Source organism: Hyperolius riggenbachi, chromosome 2 (genome assembly GCF_040937935.1).
Source record: "Hyperolius riggenbachi isolate aHypRig1 chromosome 2, aHypRig1.pri, whole genome shotgun sequence".
Taxonomy (NCBI): domain Eukaryota; kingdom Metazoa; phylum Chordata; class Amphibia; order Anura; family Hyperoliidae; genus Hyperolius; species Hyperolius riggenbachi.
The window spans coordinates 408539381-408565053 of NC_090647.1; the positions used below are offsets into that span (position 1 = coordinate 408539381).

Consider the following 25673-nt stretch of genomic DNA (forward strand, 5'->3'; position numbering starts at 1 on the left):
GTTAGATAAACTGGGCTTATTTAGTCAGGAGAAAACACGCCTTAGAGGATATCTGTTGAACATGTATAAATACATCAGAGGGCAGTTCAGCAGATGAGCTTAGTTCCTAGGCCTGTGCAGAGGACTACAAAACCTCTGCTTATGGAGGAAAAACTGTTTTGCCATCTATTTAGAAATGGATTCTTTACAGTTACAGTGGTTAAATGTGTAATACCTTACCGCATTAAGTAGTTATTGCAAATTCTATATTTACATTTAGAGGCTGCTTTGCTTGCAATGAAAGACATCCAAGGCTATAATAACTAGGTACTTCCTGGCGGTGTTGATCCAGGGATTTTATCTGATTGCAATTGGGAAGGATTTTGTGTTCGTATGTACCTTTTTAGAACAGGATGTAGGAGCACAGTACTAGTAAATTGCAAGCTAATCAACTATATTTAAGTATCTGCAAAAGAGAGAAAAATAAATTACATTTTGGGATATGAAAAAGGGACATAACTTTGGATGCTGTTGTACTACTGCCACTGTATAAGTCACATCATCTTGTAGTTTTTAAGAGAATAATAAGAAAATTGAGTTTAAAATTAAGTTTAAATTCAAGGTCAAGTGTTGGGGGTTTATTTTTAAACCAGTGAAATTACATTTTGCTGTGGTAGACTGAGGGCAAAGTGGGACAGAGGAGAACATTGAAGGCGACAGGTGACACAGAGGGGTACACTGGAGATACAGGGAACAGAAGATGGCATAGTGTTTCGACTTAAGAATGGATTCTGGTTAAGAACTAACCTGCAGTCACAATCTCGTTCAATAACCGGTGACTGTCTGTGTAGTATAGGCAAGACTAGGACTTTTAATATGTGTGTAAAACTTGAGCACGATTTATGGGATGCAAGGAGTGCTACATTTTAAATTTTTTTTTTTTTTTTTTTTTCACAGGTGTGCAGGTTTTTTGTTCCAGAAAGTTGGAAAGCTTGCTGCAACTGCAGTTGGTGGAGGCTTTTTGTTGCTTCAGGTAGTGAAATGAAACATGCAAACACTTCAACCAAGCTATTTTGGGAAGGTAAAATCCAGACATGCATGTGACACCTATAGTGAAAAGGATATGGAGTCTGCCATCTCCATTACCCTTAAAGGGGCGGTTTAGTGAGAATTATTATTTACCATTTATCACATATCAGTTATTTAATATAGAGAGCATGTTTCGCCATAGACCTTGTGTTAAAAAAGTAGATATCACTTAATTCTGGGTTCGCAGAGAGCTGAGCTGCTTAATTAGCATACTAAGCATCTAAGCTCCAGGGGCGTAGATATACGTATTTCGCTGCGAGTGCTGCTGTGCGTGCTTCTTCCCATTCATTGATCTAAGTGCCCGGGATCAATGAAAGTGGCATTAATGAGATGCTGTGTTCATTGTCAAAACAGAAAGTAAAAGCATGCACGTGTTACTTCCTGTAATGCGTGTATGCAGTTAAACAAACACAATCAACATAAAGTATAAAGAGTAAAATTACACCCACATACACATCCCGTTAAATAAAATAACCCTTAACCCTTTCTCTTCCCATCCATAGTTGTCAAATTTTTTTATATAAAAAAAAAATTACATAGTTACCTTAGGGACTCAACCTTTTTAATATGTATGTCATATACTTTAATTACTGTTAGATTTGCGGGGGAAAAAAGGGCTTGTGATAAGTGACGAACACAAAACTGAAAAAAAAACACCTTTATTTCCAAATAAAATATTGTCGCCTTACATTGATGGGGACATTATTTAAACAGTGTAATAACCGGGGTGAATGGGAAAAAAAATACATGGGTTTTAATTACGGTAGCATGTATTATTTTAAATCTATAATGGTTGAAAACTGGGAATTTTTTCCATTTGTTTTGCATTATTCCCGTTTTTAAAATGCATTTCGAAAAAAAATAATTCTTAGCAAAAGGTACAGCCCAAAGAAGGCCTAATTTGTGGGGAAAAAAACAATATACAGTATAGATCATTTCGTTTGATAAGTAGTGATAAAGTTATTGGAGAATGAAAGGGACGAGTGCTGAAAGGTGAAAATTGCTCTGGTCCATATGGGGGAAAAACCCCTCAGTGGTAAACTGGTTAAAATATGCCATATTTCTACATTGGTGCTTGAAAATTTGTGAACCCTTAAATATTTTTTGGTGTACGAGAGGAATCGGCGCGGGAGACTTGGGCACAGGATACAGCCGGTATATGGCTGATCCTGCTGCTGCACAAGTTCCAGCCATGCTAAATACTATTCCCCCCTACAGGTCGCCATGGATGGTGGGGAATGAAATAATTCGGCTTCCAGCAATTGCTGGAAGCTGAATTAGGCCTGGAACCCACTGGACCGATTTTGTGAGCGTTCAGTGAGCGATTCAAACCACTAGCGATTTCCGTAAACGCTCAGCTAATGTTAATGGATGGGCCAAATTCCACTGGAGCGATTGCGTTTACCAAAACAAAACATGCTGCATTTTTCACGTTAGCGTTTCTGCAATGTAAAGTATATAAAAGCTGGCCTAATCGCTGGTCAAAACCTACACAGAGCGATTTAGTTAGCGTTTTGCTTGTCTGAAACGCTACCCAGAAGGCCTTGTGCTTCCCAGAAGGCCTTAAAAAACAGTCTCCTACTTCCTGGTGACATCTGCTGGATGGTCGGAAGTGCAAAGTTGTATTTGAGGTTGTTTCTCTCAAAAAAATAAGAGTAAGGTGGCAAACCAAAAGGTGGTTATTATCATTATTAATTTGTTTGAAGTATGTGATGCTGCCACTCATACGGGTGTGTAGTCCCCTTTAAAGGGTCAAAAAATACAACACAGCAGCTAAATTTGGCTAAAAAAAAATTGAATTAACCAATCATTGCAAATCGCTAATCGCTCACAAAACGCTATGCACTTTTTGCAAAACGCTCACCAAAACGCTGATGAAATCGCTAACAAACCGCTAACAGAACACTCTAGCGATTGCATTTTGTAGTGGGTTCCAGGCCTTATTGTGTTGTAAAAGTAACTTCAGCTCCGTCTTCTGATAATGGCGAAGCTGCTCCCTGTGCGCCCGAGTCTCCTGCGCTGGATTCAGTGTGTTTGATTTTTTGGAGTTAGTTTTGGTGGTTACAAGACCTCATCTAAAGAGTTGCGACTTCAGCAGTCAACATTGAGACAGATTATAAACAATGGAGGAAATTCTACACCATTGTTACTCTTCCCAGAAGTAGGGATGGTCAGTGAAATGCAAATAATTTGGAAATCTACCTCCACCTACCAGGAGCCCAGGCAGAACCTGTGCTCACCTGTCTGCTGGTGCACCTTCTCCAATGGCCCTCATTTTTTGCCATTGCCCCATGGGGCACCTGTACCCTGTGATGCTGCTGCATGTACGTGACATCAGTACATGGGACTGGGTAGAGGCACCTCCGGCCAACACGGAGAACACAGGAGGAGGTGTGATTGAAACACCTCACAGCTCGGGAGGTACATATTTTGCATGAGGGAGACCGGCTGGTGGTCTGTCAGTCTTAGAAAATCAAATGCCGCTACCACCAGGCAGCCGACCAAGGCCTTTTGAGTGACAACTTTCCAGCATGCCGGGTTGATTATTTTATCGATTTAGGCCGGAAAACTATCAAAATTACCATCATTCAACCATATTGCTCTTGGGCAAATTTGACTATTATGATTGACTCTGCCAGACATCGATGCTGCAAATGGAATATTGTATGGGTACCATAAGGATTCACTTACTTTTGCCACAACAAATATGTTACTAGATCATTTTTTTCAATAACTAAATTACTAAATATGACTTTTTTGTTTAATTTGCTTACCTAGTTTTCATCCTGTACTGTTAGGGCTCTTTTCCACTATGAAATGCGATCGCAATCGCGTTTCAATTTCCACCATGCGATTGCGATTGAGCTACTATACTCATTACAGTCCAGCTCAATCGCATACAAAACGCGGCAGGACAACGATTGCGCTTTGACCAAAATCGCAATCGGATCGCACTAATGGAAATTGCTGCTGCAGTTTCCATTAGTTTAATGTACCTTGCGATTTGCGATCAGAAGCAAATCGCAGGCTAGTGGAAAAAGGCCCTTAGGAAATGCTTGTAAATCAGATTTTTAGGTCACATACATATAGAAAGTTGTAAAGATAGCCTGCAGTACTGCTACAGGACATCAAGTGTCATCACACGGTGGTGACGTGATGATGACTTGACGTCGGATGCAGGCAGCCTAGGAGGAGTCAAGGAAGGTGATTGCGCTGGTAATCTTCTTTCCTCTTCAATTTGGCTGCACCGCACGGCACCAACTCCCTAACTTTTATGACCTTCTTTTACTTGCCGATCTGCATCCAGGTCGCCCTCCCCGCACTTTCCAAGAAACAGCCCTGCCCGGCGTTGCTTAAAGGGGAACTTCAGCCTAAACAAACATACTGTCAACAAGTTACATTAGTTATGTTAATTAGAATAGCTAAGTAATATAATCTCTTACCCACCCGGTTTTAAAAGAACAGGCAAATGTTTGTGATTCATGGGGGCTGCCATCTTTGTCATGGGGGCAGCCATCTTTTTGGTTGAAAGGAGGTGACAAGGAGCAGGAGACACAGCTCCAACTGTCCTGTGTCCTGATTACCCATCCCAGCTGCACACGCTAGGCTTCAAATGTCAAATTGAAAAGGTAAAAAAAAAAACATGCACCAAAACAGCAGAACGAGAACAAGATGATCAGAAATCCCATCATGCTTTGCACAGCATCAGGGGAAAAAAGCCCGGGCAGTTTTCTTCTGTGCAGCTAAAAATGAGGCTTGTATAAGAGAAACACAGTTCTGATGCTGTGAAACTGTTAAAGAAACACCAAGCCTTTTCAGCGCTGCTGAGTCGATTTTTAGTCCGGAGGTTCACTTTAATAATAATAATAATCCGAACATTTGTATAGCACTTTTCTCCTGTCGGACTCAAAGCGCTCAAGAGCTGCAGCCACTGGGACGCGCTCAAGAGGCCAGCCTGCAGTGTTAGGGAGTCTTGCCTTGAACTCCTTACTAAATAGGTACTTGACCTAGCCAGGATTCGAACCCTGGTCTCCCAAGTCAAAGGCAGAGCCCTTAACCAGTACACTATCCAGCCACTTAGGTATGTATTTGGCTGGTGTTGGCTCCGCTCACTTTTTCTAACCCTAACACTCAATTACTCAATGACCTTTGCGGTCTTTGGCATCAATAATTTGCATTGAAATGAAACAAATCCAATTAGCTGTGGCTCCACCCCCTTTTGTGAATTTGAACCCCAGTCGCCCAATGAACAACTGTTCCAGGTTTGAGGATTGTGCCATTAATAGTGCAAGAATGGCAGCAATTAAATATTCCCTTTGAAAATCAATAGGTGAATTTTGATTGGCTTTTGTTGGCTCCACCCACTTTTCTGAATAATAATCCCAATCGCCCAGTGCCAAGTGCAAAGTTTTAGAACCCTACCATAAACAGTATAAGAATGGCTACAGTTTACATTTTCCCAGTGAAATTTGTATCCGCCCACTTTTTGGTTATGGGGATAAAAAGTATCCTATATTTTATTCCAGGTAATGTTCCATGTGTGCCAAATTTCATTCAAATCTGTTCAGTCAGTGTTGCGTGATTAACAAACATTCAAACTTTCGCATTTATAATATTAGTGAGATAACCTTTTAGCAGCCACATATATTAAAACTATATGTAGCTGTAAGGCCACATTTTTCCTGCTGCTCTTCCTCAGCCTGGCAAGCAAAGCAGAGTGGCAAGGAGCTGTCATACTTGCCCTTCCAGACGGCTGGTCCCCCTCCGCTCCCCTGTGCATAGTAGTTAAAAGCAGCGTCAACGCATCTTACCTGATCCATTGACTTCCACTGCGATCAGAGACCTCTCGTCTGTTCCACTGTTGTCCTAGTGCTGGCTTCTGCTGATGGCATCATTGCACGTGACCGGCACGAGGGGAACAGTGAGGGGGAGGTCTCTGAGACACACTGCCGCTGCTTTTAACTATGCACAGAGGAGCAGAGGTGTACACTGGGGACACAAAGGAGGACACAAGGGAGGACACAAGGACAATACAGGGAGTCCCTGACGTCGGGTCAGTGGTTCGTATCGGCAGGCTTTCGTAAGTTGGGGACTCCCTGTATTTAGAATATAAGAAGCATTGACTTTATCTCCCCTCTTTTGAGGGTAAAAAAAAAATATTACGTAACAATACGGTAATTTACTTATACAGCAAGATGGGGAGTTTCTAGCCTGTCTGAACAACTAAAAGAGTAAAGAGTCCAGGCTTACAAAGAGGTACTGTTTCAGCTTCAGTCATTCTTAGAAACAGCTGGCTACAAATTCAAATGGAAGGATACATTTTAATATCTTAAAGAATACCAGAGCCAAAAAAAACATGAAAAATGGGGGCAGGCATATACTGTCACCTGTGCCGATACCTACCGCCCCCCCCCCCCCCCCCCCCGTTCTCCTCTCTGCCCCCTGCATTGTATCTGAAAGCACCACAGGATCTTCTACTAAGTCGCCAGAGTCGGGGTGACTGCGCAGGCGCTGACCAGGCTGCTCGTGGCTGGCACTATGCATGCATATGACGTCACTATACCAGGTGAATGACATCATGCGCAGTGCACCCGGCCACGGGAAGCATGGCAAGCGCCTGTGCAGTCACCCCGACTCCGGTGACTAAGAAGATCCTGTGGTACGTTCAAATATAATGGGGGGGGGGAGATGTTGTTAGGATATGTGCTCTTAAAGGGAACCCGAGGTGAGAGCGATATAGAAGCATCGGCATCGGCACAGGTGACAGTATATGCCTGCTCTCCCTCCGTTTTCCATGTTTTTTCCGGCTCTGGTATTTAAGTTACAGTTCTTGAGACTGGGGCCACACTTGAGCTAGTGGAAAACTGCAGCTGATTCTACAGTTTCTGCACACTTTTTTGCCCAGTTTCACTTTCATGACTTCAGCCCTCTCCATCTATCCATATCCTTTCTCGTTAAATGGTTAACTAACACACACATTCACACACACACTCACTTGCAGTGAGTAGTTACTGTATGTACTAAATCTTTTGTTCCTTTTTTTTTTTTTCTCTATAGATTGCCAGTCATGGTGGTTACATACAGATAGACTGGAAACGAGTGGAAACAGATGTTAATAAGGCTAAGAGGAAGATAAAGAAACAAGCAAATAAGTCTGTTCCGGAACTTAACAATTTGATTGAAGAGGTAAGAAAACAGACTTTTTTTGTTTTCGCAAATACATATACTGTATAGTATGTGTATGTGTGTATTTTCTTTGTATGCACCGATGGTAGGCAGGGGTTTTCCCAGGATGTGGAGTCTAAAGGTGCATACACACGCACTACAGAAGCAAACGACGGGTCCTTCGGACCTTCCCGCTGGGCGGACTTTCAGCAGACTGCAGTGCGTGTGTACGCACTGTCGGCGGACTGATAAGGCTGTTCCTGAACGATCTGCCGGACGATCGTTCAGGAACAGCCTTATCAGTCCGCCGACAGTGCGTACACACGCACTGCAGTCTGCTGAAAACCCTTTAGCGGGAGGTGCCGACGGACCCGTCGTTGGCTGCTGTAGTGCGTGTGTACGCACCTTTAAGTGACTAAAGATCCCCAGAACACCTCAAAAGTGAATATGGGCTGCTACCCCTAGTGGGTGGTAGTCTACTTGGTGGTCACCTCTGGGATTGCCCCACTATTGACATAATGAACAAGAAGGCAGTGGGAGAGTGTCAGGATGGGCTAGAGACTGAGAGGATGATGGACAGGATTGGATTGTGGGCAAGGTTGGGGGTAATGACTGATAGGACTAATGAACAGGACTGCAAAATCTTTTGCACACACTCATTTAAATATTACAGACCAACCATGTAGGAACCACTACTATCCCTACAGCTAACTTAAAAGCAGAGGTCTTCAAGGTCTTCATTAGCAAAAAAAAAAAAAGTATTATTTGTCTGTCACATACTCCATGCAGAGGCTCCCCTGAGTTTGTACGTGCCCAAACACTTGCCCTATAACATGCATGATGTAACATGTACGCTTACTGTGCATCAACTTATCTAAAGAATAAAGGGAACCCACGGTGAGAGAGATGTGGAGGCTGCCATATTTATTTCCTTGTAAACAATGCCAGTTGCCTGGCAGCCCTATTGATCTTCTGGCATAAGTAGTGGCTGAAACTCTAAAAGAATAATATGGCTAATCCAGTAAAACCTGAGTCAGAGTACCTGATATGCTTGTTCAGGGCCTATGGCTAAAAGTATTAGAGACACAGGGTCAGGAGGACTGCCAGGTAACTGGTATTGTTTAAAAGGAAATAAATGGCTGCTTCTATATCGCTCTCACCTCGGGTTCCCTTTAAGAGCACATATCCTAACATCTTCTCTTATCCTCTCATGGGACAGATAGTGCTTCGGACTAACCTAAAAGGCACTAAAATATACATCCATATACACCATGCACACACCCGTGTGAGCTGTATAAATGCTAACAGATGTTAAAGGACAAATATGCATGAGAGTGTCCAATTAGTTAAACATAATTTTGCCTTCTTAAAGCAGGAGGCATTTGCGATTATTCAGGATGGAGTGAGCATATGAGGTGTCCCTCAGTGCATCACTGCTGAATATGCAAATTGTTCCTTTGATGTCCCTGAACACTAAACACAGCTTCAAAACTGCTGGTATGCAATGATGTTGTTTGATTGTACAGAGCAAAAGGTTAATTGATTTTGCTCTTAGGCTACACCCACTTTAGCACCTCTATTTTACCTTAAGTTAGTGTATCACATGAGAAAATGAGCCTGGATGCTGTGGCTTTATTGTAGTTTTAAACCTTGTGGCCAGGGTTAAATTCAGTGCGTTCTTTCTGTCCTATAACAGTTGTCAGCATTTACACAGCCCGTGCTGTGTGTTTGGATGTATATTGTAGCGCCCTTTGAGGTTAGTCGGAAACACTATTTGTCCTATGAGAGAATATTCATGTCCCAAGATAGGACGTTAGGATATGTGCTCCTAGTCTTTTGATAGGTTTGTGCACTGTATGCTTGCATGTTGCAATATGCATGTCCTAGGGTCAAAGTTAGGACTCCTACAAACTCAGGGTAGCCTTTGTGTGGCGTATGTGACTATACAAAAGAATGCCTTTTTTTGCAAACAAAGTCTTCTACTTTTAAATTCGCTGTAGGGATAGTAGTGGTTCCTGGGTGGTTGATCTGCAGTGAGTACTTGCATGTGTGTAAATGTGCAAAGGGTTGATTGATTTTTCTGTTTAGCAACACCCCCTTTAGCATCTCTTTTACGTTACTTTAGTATTCTGACTTGAGGAGATGAGCCTGGATTCTGTGTCTTTAAACAAAACCTGTACTGAGAAAAACCTCCCCTGGGGGATACTCACCTGGGGTGGAGGAAGCCTCCGGATCCTATTGAGGCTTCCCCCAACCTCCTCGGTCCCACGGCGGCGGAGATAAAGCTCCCCGAACAGCAGGGATGTAAATATTTACCTTCCCGGCTCCAGCTCAGACGCAGTATTGGCTCTCCACTCGGAGATAGGCGGAAATAGCCGATCACTGTCAGGCTGCTCTACTGCGCAGGCGCAAATCGCCTGCGCAGTAGAGCGGACCTGACAGAGATTGGCTATTTTCGCCTATCTCCGTGCGGAAAGCCGCAACAGTGCCCCTGCTGGAGTCAGGAAAGGTAAATAAATCGGCGCTTATCATTGCTTGTCAGGCTTGTCGAGGGAGGATTCCGGGACACTTCGGGGGAGCCAGCGCTGGACTGCCTGCAGTTACAGGGGAAGGAGAAGCCTCACTGGGAACCTGAGGCTTCCCCCTCCCAAGGTGAGTACCCCCCAGGGGAACTTTTTTTTGTTACAGGTTCTCTTTAATGGACAGGACTGACAGAATTGGCAAAGCTAGCAAGACTGAATATTGTGGAGACACATCTTGGCTGTAGTGAGCTAACCATACTGGTTAGCCAAGGTTTAAATCACCCTGACTGTTGGGCCAGTGCTGCCCCTCTCTGCACACAGAAGGGAATAGAGATGCTACACTCTCCCCCGGAGTGTGCCTGGTAAGGAGATGGGCAGATTGTGTCTGTGCCATCACAGAAGATGCAGGAAAGGCATAAAAATGCACCATGAGACCAGCCGAGGAGGTAATCGCTGTATCAAGGTGCAGGTGAGTGCAACACACACTCACTTCAGCGTCACCTTAATCTGCCTATCACTGTAATCTCATTGCTGAAATCAGGCTATTACTACCTTAAAGGACAGCTGTAGTGAGAAGAACATAAAGGCTGCCATATTTATTTCATTTTTAAACAAATTTGCCTGGCAGCCCTGCTGACCTAATTGGCTGCAGTAGTGTCTGAATCACACCAGAAACAAGCATGCAGCTAATCTTGTAAGATCTGACTATAATGTCAGAAACACCTGATCTGCATTAATTTGTTCAGGGTCTATGGCTAAAAGTATTAGAGGCAGAGGATCAGCAGGATAGCCAGGTAACTAGTATTACTGAAAAGGAAATAAACATGGCAGCCTCCATATCCCTCTCTGTCACAGGAGCCCTAGTGGCTGACCGCACTTAGCCTTCTAAACGGTGCCAGCGCACAGATCGTGCGAACTCTGGTCGCAGTCAATGCGCAGGAACCGTTAAGAATTAGCCGCAGACAACTCAGAAGGGAGCCTGTGAGACACGGGTGATTACAACTTCACCCACTGGTTCAGAGTAAACTGCCACCACCGCGGTTACCATGGGACCGTGGAGCCCACTAACTGACTGACTAGTCCTGCGAATAAAACGGTTAAACACACGGTATTCTGTCTAGCCAACAACAAACAAACAGTAGCGTATCTTCAGAGACCCGGGATCAGTTCTGTGTGCTGATAAGCAGGGTAGCGGACAGTGAATGACTTGGAGAAAGTCGTTTATTCACGCAATATAAATAATTAATATATACAGACAATTATTAAAATCACAATTATTAAGACAGTAATAGCCAGTATGAAATAAAGAGGGAGAAAATACTTATGGTTTGTGGAAATATGTCCTTTTGCGGGAAAATCATCAAGTTCAAGCAAAACGGTTTCAAGTTCTTAGAGTTCTTTGTTTCAGAGTAAAGTTCAGCAAGATTTAGAATCCAAACAAAATGGAGGATGTCCTTTGTTTCAGCCCTGGCAAGATGGCCACCACTTGTTCCTCATAGTGGCCGTGTGTCATGAAGATGGTAAAGGGAGGAATTCCCTGCCCGCCTGCTGGCCAGGTGCTTTTGATGAAGCTGGTTTGGGGGTGTGGCAATGCCGGCTTCTCTGAGTCACCCACCAATGACAGTTCATTCCCTCTGAGAGATTTTAGGGCTAAACTTATGAAATGCTGTAACTCCTGAACCATACACGTTATATTTAGGGGAGTAGCAGCTTCAGACTTGTTGGAAAATACAGATTAATATGACATCAGACACGGCTAAGCTAGCGGGTCAGGCTCCTGAGAAGATTCATATCTCGATAACCGGACGGTCTATCCCAACGAATTTCATATCAGCACGATGGCCAGATTTTACCGAACAAGACGATATGAATTTTATAGCTGTGCGACATACGGTTTTCATATGCTGACAGGAAATCATACCACCCATGCTTTTCTTATGGCCCGTGCTCGGTGCCGGATCGTCTGGCTTTCTATGGCCCCCCTGTGGAGCCAGTTTCCTGGTCCTTTTCATGGGGACATCTGCTGTAGGGGGAATGGGCTGGGCCCTGCAGGGAGTCCAGCCATGTGCGACATTCCTGAGGGGTGAGGGGACTGCTTTGGCTCACAGGGGAACAGATCTCTGGATTTAAAACAACACAAAATGTAATTTTCGGATCGCTTGCACGACTGCTCAGATCCGACAGGGAGCGATCAGGAAAGCGACTGTGAATTCTCTAGATTCACCTGCGTTTCTCACGGCTATTCCGTGACACCTCCCTTTCCTGACGGGGGGGTTGTCAGCAAGACATCCGCCGTAGCAGCCATCGGTGCTGTTGGGTCTAGTTCCCCCTGACACCGGGACAGCCCATCGGCGTTTTGGTGTCGGCTGCCTGCTTTGTGTTGGATCGTAAAGTCGTACTGTTGCAATGACAGGCTCCACCGTAGGAGCTTGCCATTGGTCCCAGCAGTACGGTTTAGCCAACTGAGGGGGTTATGGTCGGTAATGATCGTGAAGGAGCGGCCGTACAGATACGATTGTAGTTTCTGTAGGGCCCACACGATCGCTAGGCACTCCTTTTCAGTTGTGGAGTAGGCTACCTCTCGGGGCAGGAGCTTCCGGCTCAGGTAGAGGATAGGGTGTTCATCTCCCTCTCCATCCACCTGGCTGAGGACTGCGCCGAGACCGTAGTCAGAGGCATCGGTTTGCACAACAAACCGACGACTGAAATCCGGGGCTTGAAGCACAGGGGCACTCGCGAGTGCCTGCTTCAATGCTTGGAAGGCGTTCTCGCAAGCGGGGGTCCAGCTAACAACCTTGGGGTGTTTGTTGCTAGTGGCATCGGTCAGGGGCTTCGCCAGGGTACTATAGGCTGGAACAAATTTCCTACAGTAGCCGGCGGTCCCCAGGAACGCCTGGACCTGCTTTTTCGTGATAGGCCGAGGCCATGCCAGGATGGCGTCAACCTTTTCCGTTTCAGGGTGTTACCCCCCCCCACCCGGTGACCTAAGTACTGCACCTCGGTCATACCAATCTGACACTTACTTGGCTTAACTGTCAGATTGGCTACGGCCAGCCTCTCTAGTACCTGGGACAGGTGTTTGAGGTGTTCCTCCCAGGTGGGGCTGAACACCGCAATGTCATCCAAGTACGCTACAGCGAACCCTTGCAGTCCCTCCAGCAGGTCGTTTACGGCCCGCTGAAACGTGGCAGGAGCGTTCTTCATCCCAAAGGGCATCATCGTGAACTCGAAGAGGCCAAAAGGGGTGATGAAGGCTGACTTCTGCCTCGCGTCAGGTGCAAGTGGTATCTGCCAGTACCCCCGGCTCAGATCCATGATTGATAGGTACCTGGCGGACGCCAGCGTATCCAACAACTTATCGATGCGAGGCATGGGGTAGGCGTCTGTAGTGGTGATGGCGTTCAACTTCCTGTAGTCCACGCAGAACCGAGTTGTCTGGTCCTTCTTGGGGACCAGGACAACAGGGGCTGCCCAGGCACTACAGGACTTTTGAACCACCCCTAGCTCCAGCATCTCCCTCACCTCTTTCTGCATGTCCGCTTGCACCTCTGGGGAGACGCGGTAAGCGGATTGCCTGATGGGGGGATGGGTGCCCGTATCTACCCTATGCACTGCCAGACTGGTCCGCCCCGGGGCACAGGAGAAGGTGTGCTGGTACGAACCCAGCACCTCCTGCAACTGCTCTTGCTGGGACGAGGAGAGTTGTGGGTTGACGCTTAGGTCGCTGTCCACATCTCGTATGTCAGCCAGCAGGTCTAACAGGGGGTCTGCCTCTCCCTGCTCTAACCGGCTGCACACTGGCAGCACATATTTGGTCCTGTCATGGTGGGCCTTCAGCATGTTGACATGAAAGCTTTTCTGTTTCCTGCCTCCCATGTTCACCAGATATGTCAGAGGGTTTAACCGTTGCACCACAGTGTAGGGTCCCTCCCAGGCCGCTTGCAGCTTGTTCTGCCTCACTGGAAGAAGGGCATACACTTTGTCACCTACTTCAAATGACCTCTCTCCAGCAGTGCGGTCATACCAGAGTTTTTGTTTCGCCTGAGCCTGGGCCATGTTTTCCGTTACTATTTCCGTGAGGGACTCCATCTTGTCCCTGAACCTGAGAACATAATCAACTACAGAGACATCTGTGGGGTCCCCCTTGCCCTCCCACGTCTCCCGCATCAATTGTAGTGGTCCTCGGACATTCCTACCATACAGGAGCTCGAACGGGGAGAACCCGGTAGATTCCTGCGGCACCTCCCTGTATGCAAACAACAGATGAGCAGTGTTCTCCCCAGAAATATTTTGTAGCCGGGTGGCACGAAAAAGTAGCAGGGTGGGGAAGTAAGGTCACGCTGGGTGCTGCTGGAGAGGGAGGGTCACACTAGATGGGGAGATTTCTAGATCGTGCTGGTTTGGGGGAAAGGGGGGGAATAACTTGTTTGAGAAAAAAAAATCACATTGCGAGCGCTTCCAAAATGCTGTATATGTATGATATTTTCATACAAATTGCAACTGTAGTGTAAATGCTAACACAGGGCAACTTTGTCATAGTACCTCTGTTTGCTGGCATTCGGTAAAGCTCTGGACATTCCCTGAAAAGCACCCCAGTGTGAAAGGGGCCTTAGTGCCATAGCCCCCATCATCACATATATGACCAGACATCATTAACCACTCCCAGCATGCAATGTATGTGACTCCTGCTGCTGTATAGGAGTGCTGACTAAAATCACACAGGCAGGTGACAATCATGGTGAGAACTCCAGAGAAGACTGTAAAAACCATGCTACAATGATTTAGTATTCTGGCTGAACTGGATGGCTGTAAATCTTCTGTTCAACCTAAAACTGTAACTGCTGAGCAAAGATAAGTTAAACATGCTGTACTGAACGTTTTGCCATTCATTTGCCCATACTGGAAGCTGGATATCTCAGTAATTTGACTGAACACTTGGGGGTCAGTTTGTGATGAAGTGCAGGAACACAGTAGGCAGAGTGAATGCAGCACCAGGTTCAGGTTACAGATCCTGTAAACAGCTTGTTATCTGTATTATCAGTAGAAAAAAGGAAATGTGTTGATTAGCCAGTATTTGAGGCTTCTGGACATTGCAGGGAAAGGAGTGTCTGTGCACTGTAGTAGCTGGGGGAGATCAGGTGACTCACCAAAAGGAAAGCAATCGAGCTGCAGATTCTATTCTGTGCCTGAAGTCTGGACTGCAGCTGAAAGCTTCCGCGGTCTGACTCATCTCTGCTCTGTGCTAGGAGCTTTCCCCGCCCCTCCACGCTGCTGATAGGAAGGAGCTGAGGAGGAGGAGGGCGGAGATTCTAGGAGGAGGAGGGCTAGTGATTCAAAACTCCGTGCAGAGGAATGAATCGAAACTCTGCGCAGAGGAATGATTCAAAACTGCAGAGAAATGATTCAAAACTCCGTGCAGAGGAATGAGTCTCTGCTTTAGATCCTAATCCTGATCCTTTAGAGCCTAATCACAGCAGCCGGGCGGGAACAGAGACCCAGGTGGGCGCTCCGCCCGGCTAATAGGCTCTGGGGAGAACACTGATGAGGCAGGTATCGTTCCCAGTCCCCACCTTGCGACTCAACAAACGTGGTCAGCATTTGCTTCAGCGACCCGTTGAACCTTTCACACAGTCCATTGGTCTGCGGGTGGTAGGGACTGGAGACAATGTGCGTCATCTGTATCTTTTTGCACAGGGCCTCCATGAGTCCGGACATAAACTGGGTTCCCTGATCAGAGAGCATCTCCGCAGGGAACCCGACTCGGGAGAAAATGTTAAGTAGCGCGTCGGCTACCTTGTCCGCCCTCAGGGATGAAAGTGCCATGGCCTCAGGATAGCGGGTGGCGTAATCCACCACCGTCAGGATGTACCTTTTGCCACTGCTGCTGGGAGTGGGCAACGGTCCAATTATGTCGACTGCCACTCTGTGAAAGGGCTCACCTATGATTGGCAGTGGACACAAGGGAGCTTTGCGGGGATTCCCAGCCCTTTTTACCTTTTGGCAAATGGTACATGAGCGGCAGTAGTTCGTCACATCTATCCGCATTCGAGGCCAGTAGAAATGTCCCCGGATACGATCAAGTGTCCTGTGGATCCCCAAGTGCCCGGCCAGGGAAATGTCATGTGCGGACTTCAGCACATGCCCCTGGAAGGCACTAGGTACCACAAGCAACTTGGTACCCATCCCCATTTCACCTTCGGTGGGGTGTACAGGCTCACTGTACAACTTCCCACCTTCCCAGTATACCTTGAACGTAGCCTCGTCAGTGAGGGGCTCAGAAGCCTGTTTTCTGAGGGCCTCGAGGCTAGGGTCAGTCTGGAGTGCTTGCACAAATGCAGCACTCTCACTCTCAGCCAGCTGGCCCGTGGCGTATGAGGTTAGTGGCTGAAGGGTACCATCCCTGTGGTCAGAGGAGGGGGAGGAGGCCGGAACCTCTTCCACCTGTTCTGAGCTCAGGTTCTGAGCAGTATGGCTGCGTGTTACCGCTAGCACAGGTATCCCTTCAGAATGGCACATATTGGCATTACCTACATCATTGTCACAAGCATTAATAACAGTAACATGAACATTTTCATCACAGACAGTTTGTACATCAAACACAGGTACCCGTGAACTGGGCACGTTCAACCCACCTTCCCCCTGTTCTTGCCCCTGGGTGCAAAGTACCTGGGTGTGGGCAGAGAGTCCGTCTCTGTCTTGGCATTCCACAGGGCTTGGTGCAGGTTCATAGTACGACACCAGCGTGCCCAAGTCGGTCCCCAGCAAAACAGGGACCGGCAGTTGGTCCAGGATCCCAACGACCTTCTCGTGGACCTCCACCCCCCAGTCGATGGACACCCGAGCTTGGGGAATGTGAGAAAGAGTGCCCCCCACTCCAGTGAGGGTGAGGTACTGGTCAGGAATGATGGCCTCTGCGGGGACAAGGTGTGCACGCACCAGAGTGACATCTGCTCCGGTGTCACGGAAACCCGTGACAAGCTGGTCATTCACAGTAACCAGCTGGTGATTGCTTGTGATGGGGGAGTTCCCTGCCCCCTTGGCAAACATCAGGTTGGATGCGGCTCCTGGTTGGGGTACACTGGCGGGTGGTGTCTGCCGCGGGCGAGGTGCGGGTGGTCCAGGTGCTGGGGTGGTCTGCTTCCGCTCCGGACAAGTGAACTTCATGTGTCCTGTCTTGTGGCAGTAGTGACAGGTGACCTCTCCAGAGGCTGCAGCCCTGGGTGCAGAAGCTGTGCTGGGTGGCCTCTGTGGGTGACGGCTCACAGGGGCAGGAGAGTCTGCCGAGGTATTGGGCTGACCTCCTCTCCAGCTGGATGGGACAGTTCTGCGGGTATCAGACACCCGGGTAGTTGCAAAGGTCTCAGCGAGGTCTGCAGCGACAGTTGCTGACGCAGGCTTGCGCTCCAACACAAATTGTCGTACATCAGCAGGGCAAATGTTCAGAAATTGTTCGAGGACTATCAAGTCCTCCAGGACGCCATAAGACCCTTTGGTGAGGCCTAGAGTCCACTGGCGGAGTGTGGTGAGCAAGCTGCTGACCACATCTCGGTACGAATCAGAAGACTTTTTCTGCCAGGCCCTGAACTTTTTGCGATAGGCTTCTGGCGTCAGCTGGTACTTAGTAATGATAGCGTCTTTTATAGCAGCATAATCATTATCCTTTTCTGCAGGCAATTCTGCGAAAGCATCAAGCGCTTTGTAGCGCAGCAAAGGTGTCAGATGTCTGGCCCACTGGTCTCGGGACAGACGATACTGACGGCATGCTTTTTCGAAAGATCGCAAAAACAAGTCAATGTCTGTGTCTTTCTCAATATTAGCAAATTTAAATTTTGCACTTACGGGTGCTGCAGCTCCTTCAGCAGGGAGGCTGGGCGGTGAACTCCGGCTGGCCTGTTGCACTTTTGCCATGTTTAGCTCATGCTGTCGTTGGCGCTCCCGTTCTCGCTCAGCGGCATCCCTCTCTGCGTGGCGTTCTGCAGATTGGCGCTCCCGTTCCTCTCGTGCTTCCATGTACTGCATGTACTTTTCCAGGTCAGTTTCCATCAGCTTTTGTAATGCCTGCTGCATTACCGGGTCAGCACCCATGGACAGTCCAGTACTGGCCAGTTCCGGGCGAGTACTTTCAGAACCTCTAAGATTGGGGACCACACTGACATTCTCCTGCGTAACTGTTGATGCAGGGCCCTCAGGATGCACAACCTCTGTACGCCTAGGATCTTCAGCCTCTGGTTCCCCTCGATTGTCAGATGGGCTGGTATCCACCTCAGCGGACACTCCCGGCTCCCGCAGTTGCTGGGTATCCCATCTGGACAAGTCTGCTATCAGGTCCTGTTGTTTCCTGCGGCCGACGTCAATGCCTCTCGCTTGGCAAAGATTTTGCAGGTCCGACAGGCACATGTTCTGGTAGTTCCCGGACATTTCCATGCCAAATAAAATAAAACTTTTGGGGAGGGGTACTGGCTACACAGTCTCTCTGTATATATAAAAAATATATTGCCTTCCAGCTACACCAACGAATTAGTTCGTTTCTTGATAGCGCTAGCGCTATCTTAGATACTTTCAGCACAACACAGGTCCCAACCGCTGCCTAACACTGTCACAGGAGCCCTAGTGGCTGACCGCACTTAGCCTTCTAAACGGTCCCAGCGCACAGATCGTGCGAACTCTGGTCGCAGTCAATGCGCAGGAACCGTTAAGAATTAGCCGCAGACAACTCAGAAGGGAGCCTGTGAGACACGGGTGATTACACCCACTGGTTCAGAGTAAACTGCCACCACCGCGGTTACCATGGGACCGTGGAGCCCACTAACTGACTGACTAGTCCTGCGAATAAAACGGTTAAACACACGGTATTCTGTCTAGCCAACAACAAACAAACAGTAGCGTATCTTCAGAGACCCGGGATCCGTTCTGTGTGTGCTGATAAGCAGGGTAGCGGACAGTGAATGACTTGGAGAAAGTCGTTTATTCACGCAATATAAATAATTAATATATACAGACAAATATTAAAATCACAATTATTAAGACAGTAATAGCCAGTATGAAATAAAGAGGGAGAAAATACTTATGGTTTGTGGAAATATGTCCTTTTGCGGGAAAATCATCAAGTTCAAGCAAAACGGTTTCAAGTTCTTAGAGTTCTTTGTTTCAGAGTAAAGTTCAGCAAGATTTAGAATCCAAACAAAATGGAGGATGTCCTTTGTTTCAGCTCTGGCAAGATGGCCACCACTTGTTCCTCATAGTGGCCGTGTGTCATGAAGATGGTAAAGGGAGGAATTCCCTGCCCGCCTGCTGGCCAGGTGCTTTTGATGAAGCTGGTTTGGGGGTGTGGCAATGCCAGCTTCTCTGAGTCACCCACCAATGACAGTTCATTCCCTCTGAGAGATTTTAGGGCTAAACTTATGAAATGCTGTAACTCCTGAACCATACACGTTATATTTAGGGGGGTAGCAGCTTCAGACTTGTTGGAAAATACAGATTAATATGACATCAGACACGGCTAAGCTAGCGGGTCAGGCTCCTGAGAAGATTCATATCTCGATAACCGAACGGTCTATCCCAACGAATTTCATATCAGCACGATGGCCAGATTTTACCGAACAAGACGATATGAATTTTATAGCTGTGGGACATACGGTTTTCATATGCTGACAGGAAATCATACCACCCATTCTTTTCTTATGGCCCGTGCTTGGTGCCGGATCGTCTGGCTTTCTATGGCCCCCCTGTGGAGCCAGTTTCCTGGTCCTTTTCATGGGGACATCTGCTGTAGGGGGAATGAGCTGGGCCCTGCAGGGAGTCCAGCCATGTGCGACATTCCTGAGGGGTGAGGGGACTGCTCTGGCTCACAGGGAAACAGATCTCTGGATTTAAAACAACACAAAATGTAATTTTCGGATCGCTTGCACGACTGCTCAGATCCGACAGGGAGCGATCAGGAAAGCGACTGTGAATTCTCTAGATTCACCTGCGTTTCTCACGGCTATTCCGTGACACTCTCCTTATACAGGGAGTGCAGAATTATTAGGCAAGTTGTATTTTTGAGGAATAATTTTATTATTGAACAACAACCATGTTCTCAATGAACCCAAAAAACTAATTAATATCAAAGCTGAATATTTTAGAAAGTAGTTTTTAGTTTTTTAGTTTTAGCTATTTCAAAAGGGAATTGTGTGTGCAGGTGACTATTACTGTGCATAATTATTAGGCAACTTAACAAAAAACAAATATATACCCATTTCAATTATTTATTTTTACCAGTGAAACTAATATAACATCTCAACATTCACAAATATACATTTCTGACATTCAAAAATAAAACAAAAACAAATCAGTGACCAATATAGCCACCTTTTTTTGCAAAGACACTCAAAAGCCTGCCATCCATGGATTATGTCAGTGTTTTGATCTGTTCACCATCAACATTGCGTGCAGCAGCAACCACAGCCTCCCAGACACTGTTCAGAGAGGTGTACTGTTTTCCCTCCTTGTAAATCTCACATTTTTATGATGGACCACAGGTTCTCAATGGGGTTCAGATCTGGTGAACAAGGAGGCCATGTCATTAGTTTTTCTTCTTTTATACCCTTTCTTGCCAGCCATGCTGTGGAGTACTGGGACGTGTGTGATGGAGCATTGTCCTGCATGAAAATCATGTTTTTCTTGAAGGATGCAGACTTCTTCCTGTACCAGTGCTTGAAGAAGGTGTCCTCCAGAAACTGGCAGTAGGATTGGGAGTTGAGCTTGACTCCATCCTCAACCCGAAAAGGCCCCACAAGCTCATCTTTGATGATACCAGCCCAAACCAGTACTCCACCTCCACCTTGCTGGCATCTGAGTCGGACTGGAGCTCTCTGCCCTTTACCAATCCAGCCACAGGCCCATCCATCTGGCCCATCAAGACTCACTCTCATTTCATCAGTCCATAAAACCTTAGAAAAATCTTGAGATATTTCTTGGCCCAGTCTTGACGTTTCAGCTTGTGTCTTGTTCAGTGGTGGTCGTCTTTCAGCCTTTCTTACCTTGGCCATGTCAATGAGTATTGCACACCTTGTGCTTTTGGGCACTCCAGTGATGTTGCAGCTCTGAAATATGGCCAAACTGGTGGCAAGTGGCATCTTGGCAGCTGCACGCTTGACTTTTCTCAGTTCATGGGCAGTTATTTTGCGCCTTGGTTTTTCCACACACGTCTTGCAACCCTGTTGACTATTTTGAATGAAACGCTTGATTGTTCGATGATCACGCTTCAGAAGCTTTGCAATTTTAAGAGTGTTGCATCCCTCTGCAAGATATTTTACTATTTTTTACTTTTCTGAGCCTGTCAAGTCCTTCTTTTGACCCATTTTGCCAAAGGAAAGGAAGTTGCCTAATAATTATGCACACCTGATATAGGGTGTTGATGTCATTAGACCACACCCCTTCTCACTACAGAGATGCACATCACCTAATATGCTTAATTGGTAGTAGGCTTTCGAGCCTATACAGCTTGGAGTAAGACAACATGCAAAAAGAGGATGATGTGGTCAAAATACTCATTTGCCTAATAATTCTGCACTCCCTGTAGTTGTCCTTTAAATTCAATTGATCTTTGTTTGCTTAGACTCTAGCCATCTTTCAATTTGCCTATTACTACATTGTTGCCTGCCCATTTATGGCTATTTTCACTTTATCTCTGACAGTGAAGTATCAGCTTTAATTTTATAAAACACTGTCCTGTTACTCAGCACTGAACACTCACTAAGCAGTCCAAGTGACAAATTAGCGTGCATACTGTGATGGAGGAGGATGAAGACCCTGCTTATTTGGGTTTAATCTAGTGGGTGGAGGAATATAGTATACAATAGGAAGAAAAAATGGAACTGTGGCTAGTTTGAGATTAAGCGTAAGATGGTTAATTTAGTTTAGAGGTGAATTGTGCAGGCTTTTTATAATACATCGAAGGTAGGAGTAAAACAAACGTTACAAAGGAAATTCTAAAGAATGAATGCATCTTTAGAGATGTAATAGAAATAGAGCAATGCATGGGAAGAGGTTATTAGTAAGTCATTAGAAGAGGGTGGTTAGGGTGTATTTTAGTAGGGCAGAAATGTAACTGGAACAGAATTGGAATGATTTAAAGGCAATGCACCGCAGTTTGAACTTTATTCTAAGGTTTAATAGAAGTTGCTGTAGAGATTTGCAGATGAGGACTTGTGAGGAGGATAGAACGGTCTGGCTGCAACATTCATAATTGATTGCTAGTTCAAGTGTGTAGTTAGATTAATACCAGACAGAAGGATGTTGCAGTATCCAAGAGCGTGTAGTGTTTAGCAATTCTCACAGCTTTGTTGTACAGTTCAATCGCTGTCTAGAATACTTCCTGTGTACAGTTTGTATAATCATGCGGGACACCAAGATGGAGGGAGTTATGAGAGGAAGAGCTACCATTGAAAGAGATTTGAAACAAGTGGTCAGGAAGTAGGAAGCAAACCAAGTAGGGGCAGTGTCACTAGGGATGGTGAACGAGTTGCAAATGGAAGCAGCAAATCAAGCTGCTATTGCATTTGATTAGTGTATTTTCAAGCTGCACACATTTGCATAAAGATCTAAATCAACTCAATTATTATCGTATTGACCATCCCGAAGTGTCACCAACGCAGATAGACTGCACAGTTTGGAATAGGTGAGGGTGATCAACCATGTCAGAAGTGGATAAATAAGAAAAAAAAAACAGGGCAGAAGATAGAAAAGTTGTATTATGACTTGACTCTGAGGAGGTCATCGCACATATTTTGTGAGAGACCTTTCATTGGATAGGACAGGTTTAAAACCAGATGGGTCAAAAAGCAATATTTTTTTTCTTTTTTTCCCCAAGCCAATTATTATTGACAAACTTTATGATGCAACAATATAAGCAAATATAACCTGCACAAATATATAAGCAAAATAAAACCGAACAAGCAGCCAAAAAGACCACATAAGGCTAAGTGGGACTTGCCCCCGACCCCTCCGACAGACTCATCAGTATATAAAGACAGTTTGTACTTCGTTCACACAGCCATTGGTGAGCCTATGTAGAGGAACTCGCCACGGAACATGTTGGTGCTTTATAAATCAATAATAATAACTGTCACAAAAATCTTAAAATTCAAAACCTATACAAATAAGATCTACATTTCTCCCAGAGTAATGAGCCATAAATTACTTTTCTCCTATGTTGCTGTCACTCACAGTAGGTAGTAGAAATCTGACGTTACCCACAGGTTTTGGGCTAGTCCATCTCTCCGTAGGGGATTCTCAGCATGGCCTTTATTCTTTATAAAGACATTCCCTGAAAAAGATTTATACAAAAATGCTGGCCTGCCTCCCTGCTCGCGGTACACTAATTTGGCAGTTGGACAGAGCAACTGCCATTCACTAAGGCCCGGTGCACACCAAAACCAGTTAGCAGATCCGCAAAATGGTAGCAGATTTTTAAACGCTTTTTTTTTTTATTTTTATGATGCGTTTTGCTAGCATTTTGCGGATTGCTGCTGCGGATTTCAGTGTAGTACATTTCATATATTGTTACAGTAAAGCTGTTACTGAACAGCTTCTGTACCAAAACCGCCTGGCAAACTGCTCTGATCTGCCGTTTTTCAGAGCGGTTTGCATTTTTCCTATACTTAAAATTGAGGCAGGAATGCCTCCGCAATCCAAAAAATGCCTCACCCCGGGAGGATTAGTTTCCGCAAAACTCCTCCCGCTCTGGTGTGCACACCTCCATTGAAATGCATTACCCTAGCGTATCCGCAGCCGCAAGCGGCTGCAGAAACACTCGAAAAGCCGCTCGGTGTGCCCCAGCCCTCAGTGCTTTTAAATGTAAAGAAAACCCTAAGAACCCCCCTATGAGAAGATGGGCTAGTCCAAAATCTGTCGGTAATGACAGATTTCTACTTCTTATTGTAAGGGACAGGAACATAGGAGAAAAGTAATTTATGGCTCATTTTACTCTGGGAGAAATGCACTTCTTATTTGTATGTGTTTTAAATTTTAAGATTTTCTCAACAGTTCCTCTTTAAGCTTTTCTTAAATCAACCTTTCAAATATCATTGAGGCTTTGTGTTTTTCATAAACTTTTTAAGGGTGGTTAAAACCTTATTTACATATTTTTACCTAGCCAGAACTAGTTGGCAAAGTTGCTTGTTTCCAGCTGAGAATAACTAGCTTTTATGCATATGGTATCGAGCATCGAAATGTTAGTCTATGCGATTTTGTTTGACCAGTATTTTATGAACTATACCCAATAATAACTGTGCAGGGTGAAATGGATTTTTTTTTTCAATGTTCTCTCTATCCACTTGTGTACCTCTTTCCAATATTGAGCGATTTCTTTACAACCCCAGAGAAGATATGGAAAAAGGTCAAATAGCAAGGTTGTTGAGAAATACTAATAATCTTTTGTAAGCAAGCCCCTCAAGTAGTTTGAAGGCATATAGAAGGCGTCCCCATCCCAAGGTAAGTACCCCCTAGGGGTACTTTTTTCACTGCAGGTACACTTTAAAGAAAATCTGTATAAATACAGACATTGCCATTTTTATTTGGAAAATGTTATTTGTCTGGCTGTCATACTGATTCTTTGCCTTTATATTGTTTGAATCACGCCACAGAACTATGTAGATAATGTGTTTTGCGTGTGACTTTACTGGCTGCATGTTTGTTGCAGGTATGTGATACAGACATTGGTTAAGTCAAAAGATCAGCATGGCAGCCAGAGTACTGTACTGTCTCCTTCCAAAAAACCCACAACAGCTAACTAAAGATTTCTTGTAAGACTAATTGGATTTGACCATTCTTTTTATCTTTTCAGTCAACAAATTTTCTCAAGCAAAATATTGTCGTATCCGGGGGCTTTATTGGTGGCTTCTTACTTGGCCTTGCATCTTAAGAAGGGACGTGACATAAGACAGAAATCTGCGTGAAAGTGATAAGAGTGGAATTTTCTTGTCTGACAAGAATGCCTTGTTTTGCTCTAGAACACGTTTTCTTATACTGTATATGCTTAAACATAGAAAGAGCTTACAAAGAACTATTGTTATAGTCTACACCACCATCTAAAGACTGGAAAGTTTAATTTATACAAGACAACTTTGTTACTTGTATTGCTTTTGCTGTTATCATGATAGGTCTTTATATGTTTGTTAGTGTTACTTTATAAATTTACTTTTTATATTTATTTAATGGTGTGTGCTTTTCTGACTAGTGCCAAAACTGTACTGTAAATGGCGATGAAAGCCCCATCACTGAATGTTACTCTTACATGGGAAAACAAACAAAACATTCACATTGTGCAATAGACTATATTACAAATAGATTTAGATAGAAACTACAAAATAAAACAGTGTAATATGATTATCTGTGTAGGTTTCATTTATCGTATAACCACTTCAAGAAAGCCTTGCTTGCATACAGTTACTGAAAGAGAAGGGTTTTGGAATGGGTCCTGAATTATTATTACAAGAAGAAAGCCGTTGCAGAAGAAGTTGCACACATTTGTTTGTTTTTTCTCAGAGTGCAATAAATATCTCAACTGACAATTTGTGCAATATATGTAACTGAGCTTGTCATTGAACAGGCACGGGAGAAGAGCAAAAATTAAGGGCTGTTTTCCACTGTCTGCATTTTGCGATCCGATTCCAAGAGCCTTTGGATCGTATTTTATCACAGACATAAGTCCTGCCGCATTTTTCATGTGTTTACTGATCCTGTTTACAGCTATCATGGCGTGACACCTGTTGGATTCACGCTGTAATCATGTGTGTTCCATGGACTAGGAATCGCATTATTGCAATTCCTAGTTGAAGACCGCTCTTAAAGCCAGACCACATAGCTTCTTCTAGGTACTTACACAAAATGTGACCATTCCCCCGCTAATCATGTCCTAAATATATGATGAGTTGG

At 45.2% G+C, this 25673-nt stretch overlaps 1 protein-coding gene across 1 annotated transcript in view; it reads left to right on the plus strand.

Moving 5' to 3' along the window:
- The window catches only part of FUNDC1 (FUN14 domain containing 1), a 44481-nt gene extending 19357 nt beyond the window's left edge, over positions 1 to 25124 (plus strand). Inside the window, exons 3-5 of the mRNA XM_068265597.1 lie at positions 937 to 1012; positions 7126 to 7254; positions 24583 to 25124. Of these exons, the coding sequence (XP_068121698.1) occupies positions 937 to 1012; positions 7126 to 7254; positions 24583 to 24660 (283 nt within the window). The 3' untranslated portion in view covers positions 24661 to 25124. The remainder of the gene's footprint in view (positions 1 to 936; positions 1013 to 7125; positions 7255 to 24582) is intronic.
- The last annotated feature ends 549 nt before the right edge of the window (positions 25125 to 25673 follow it).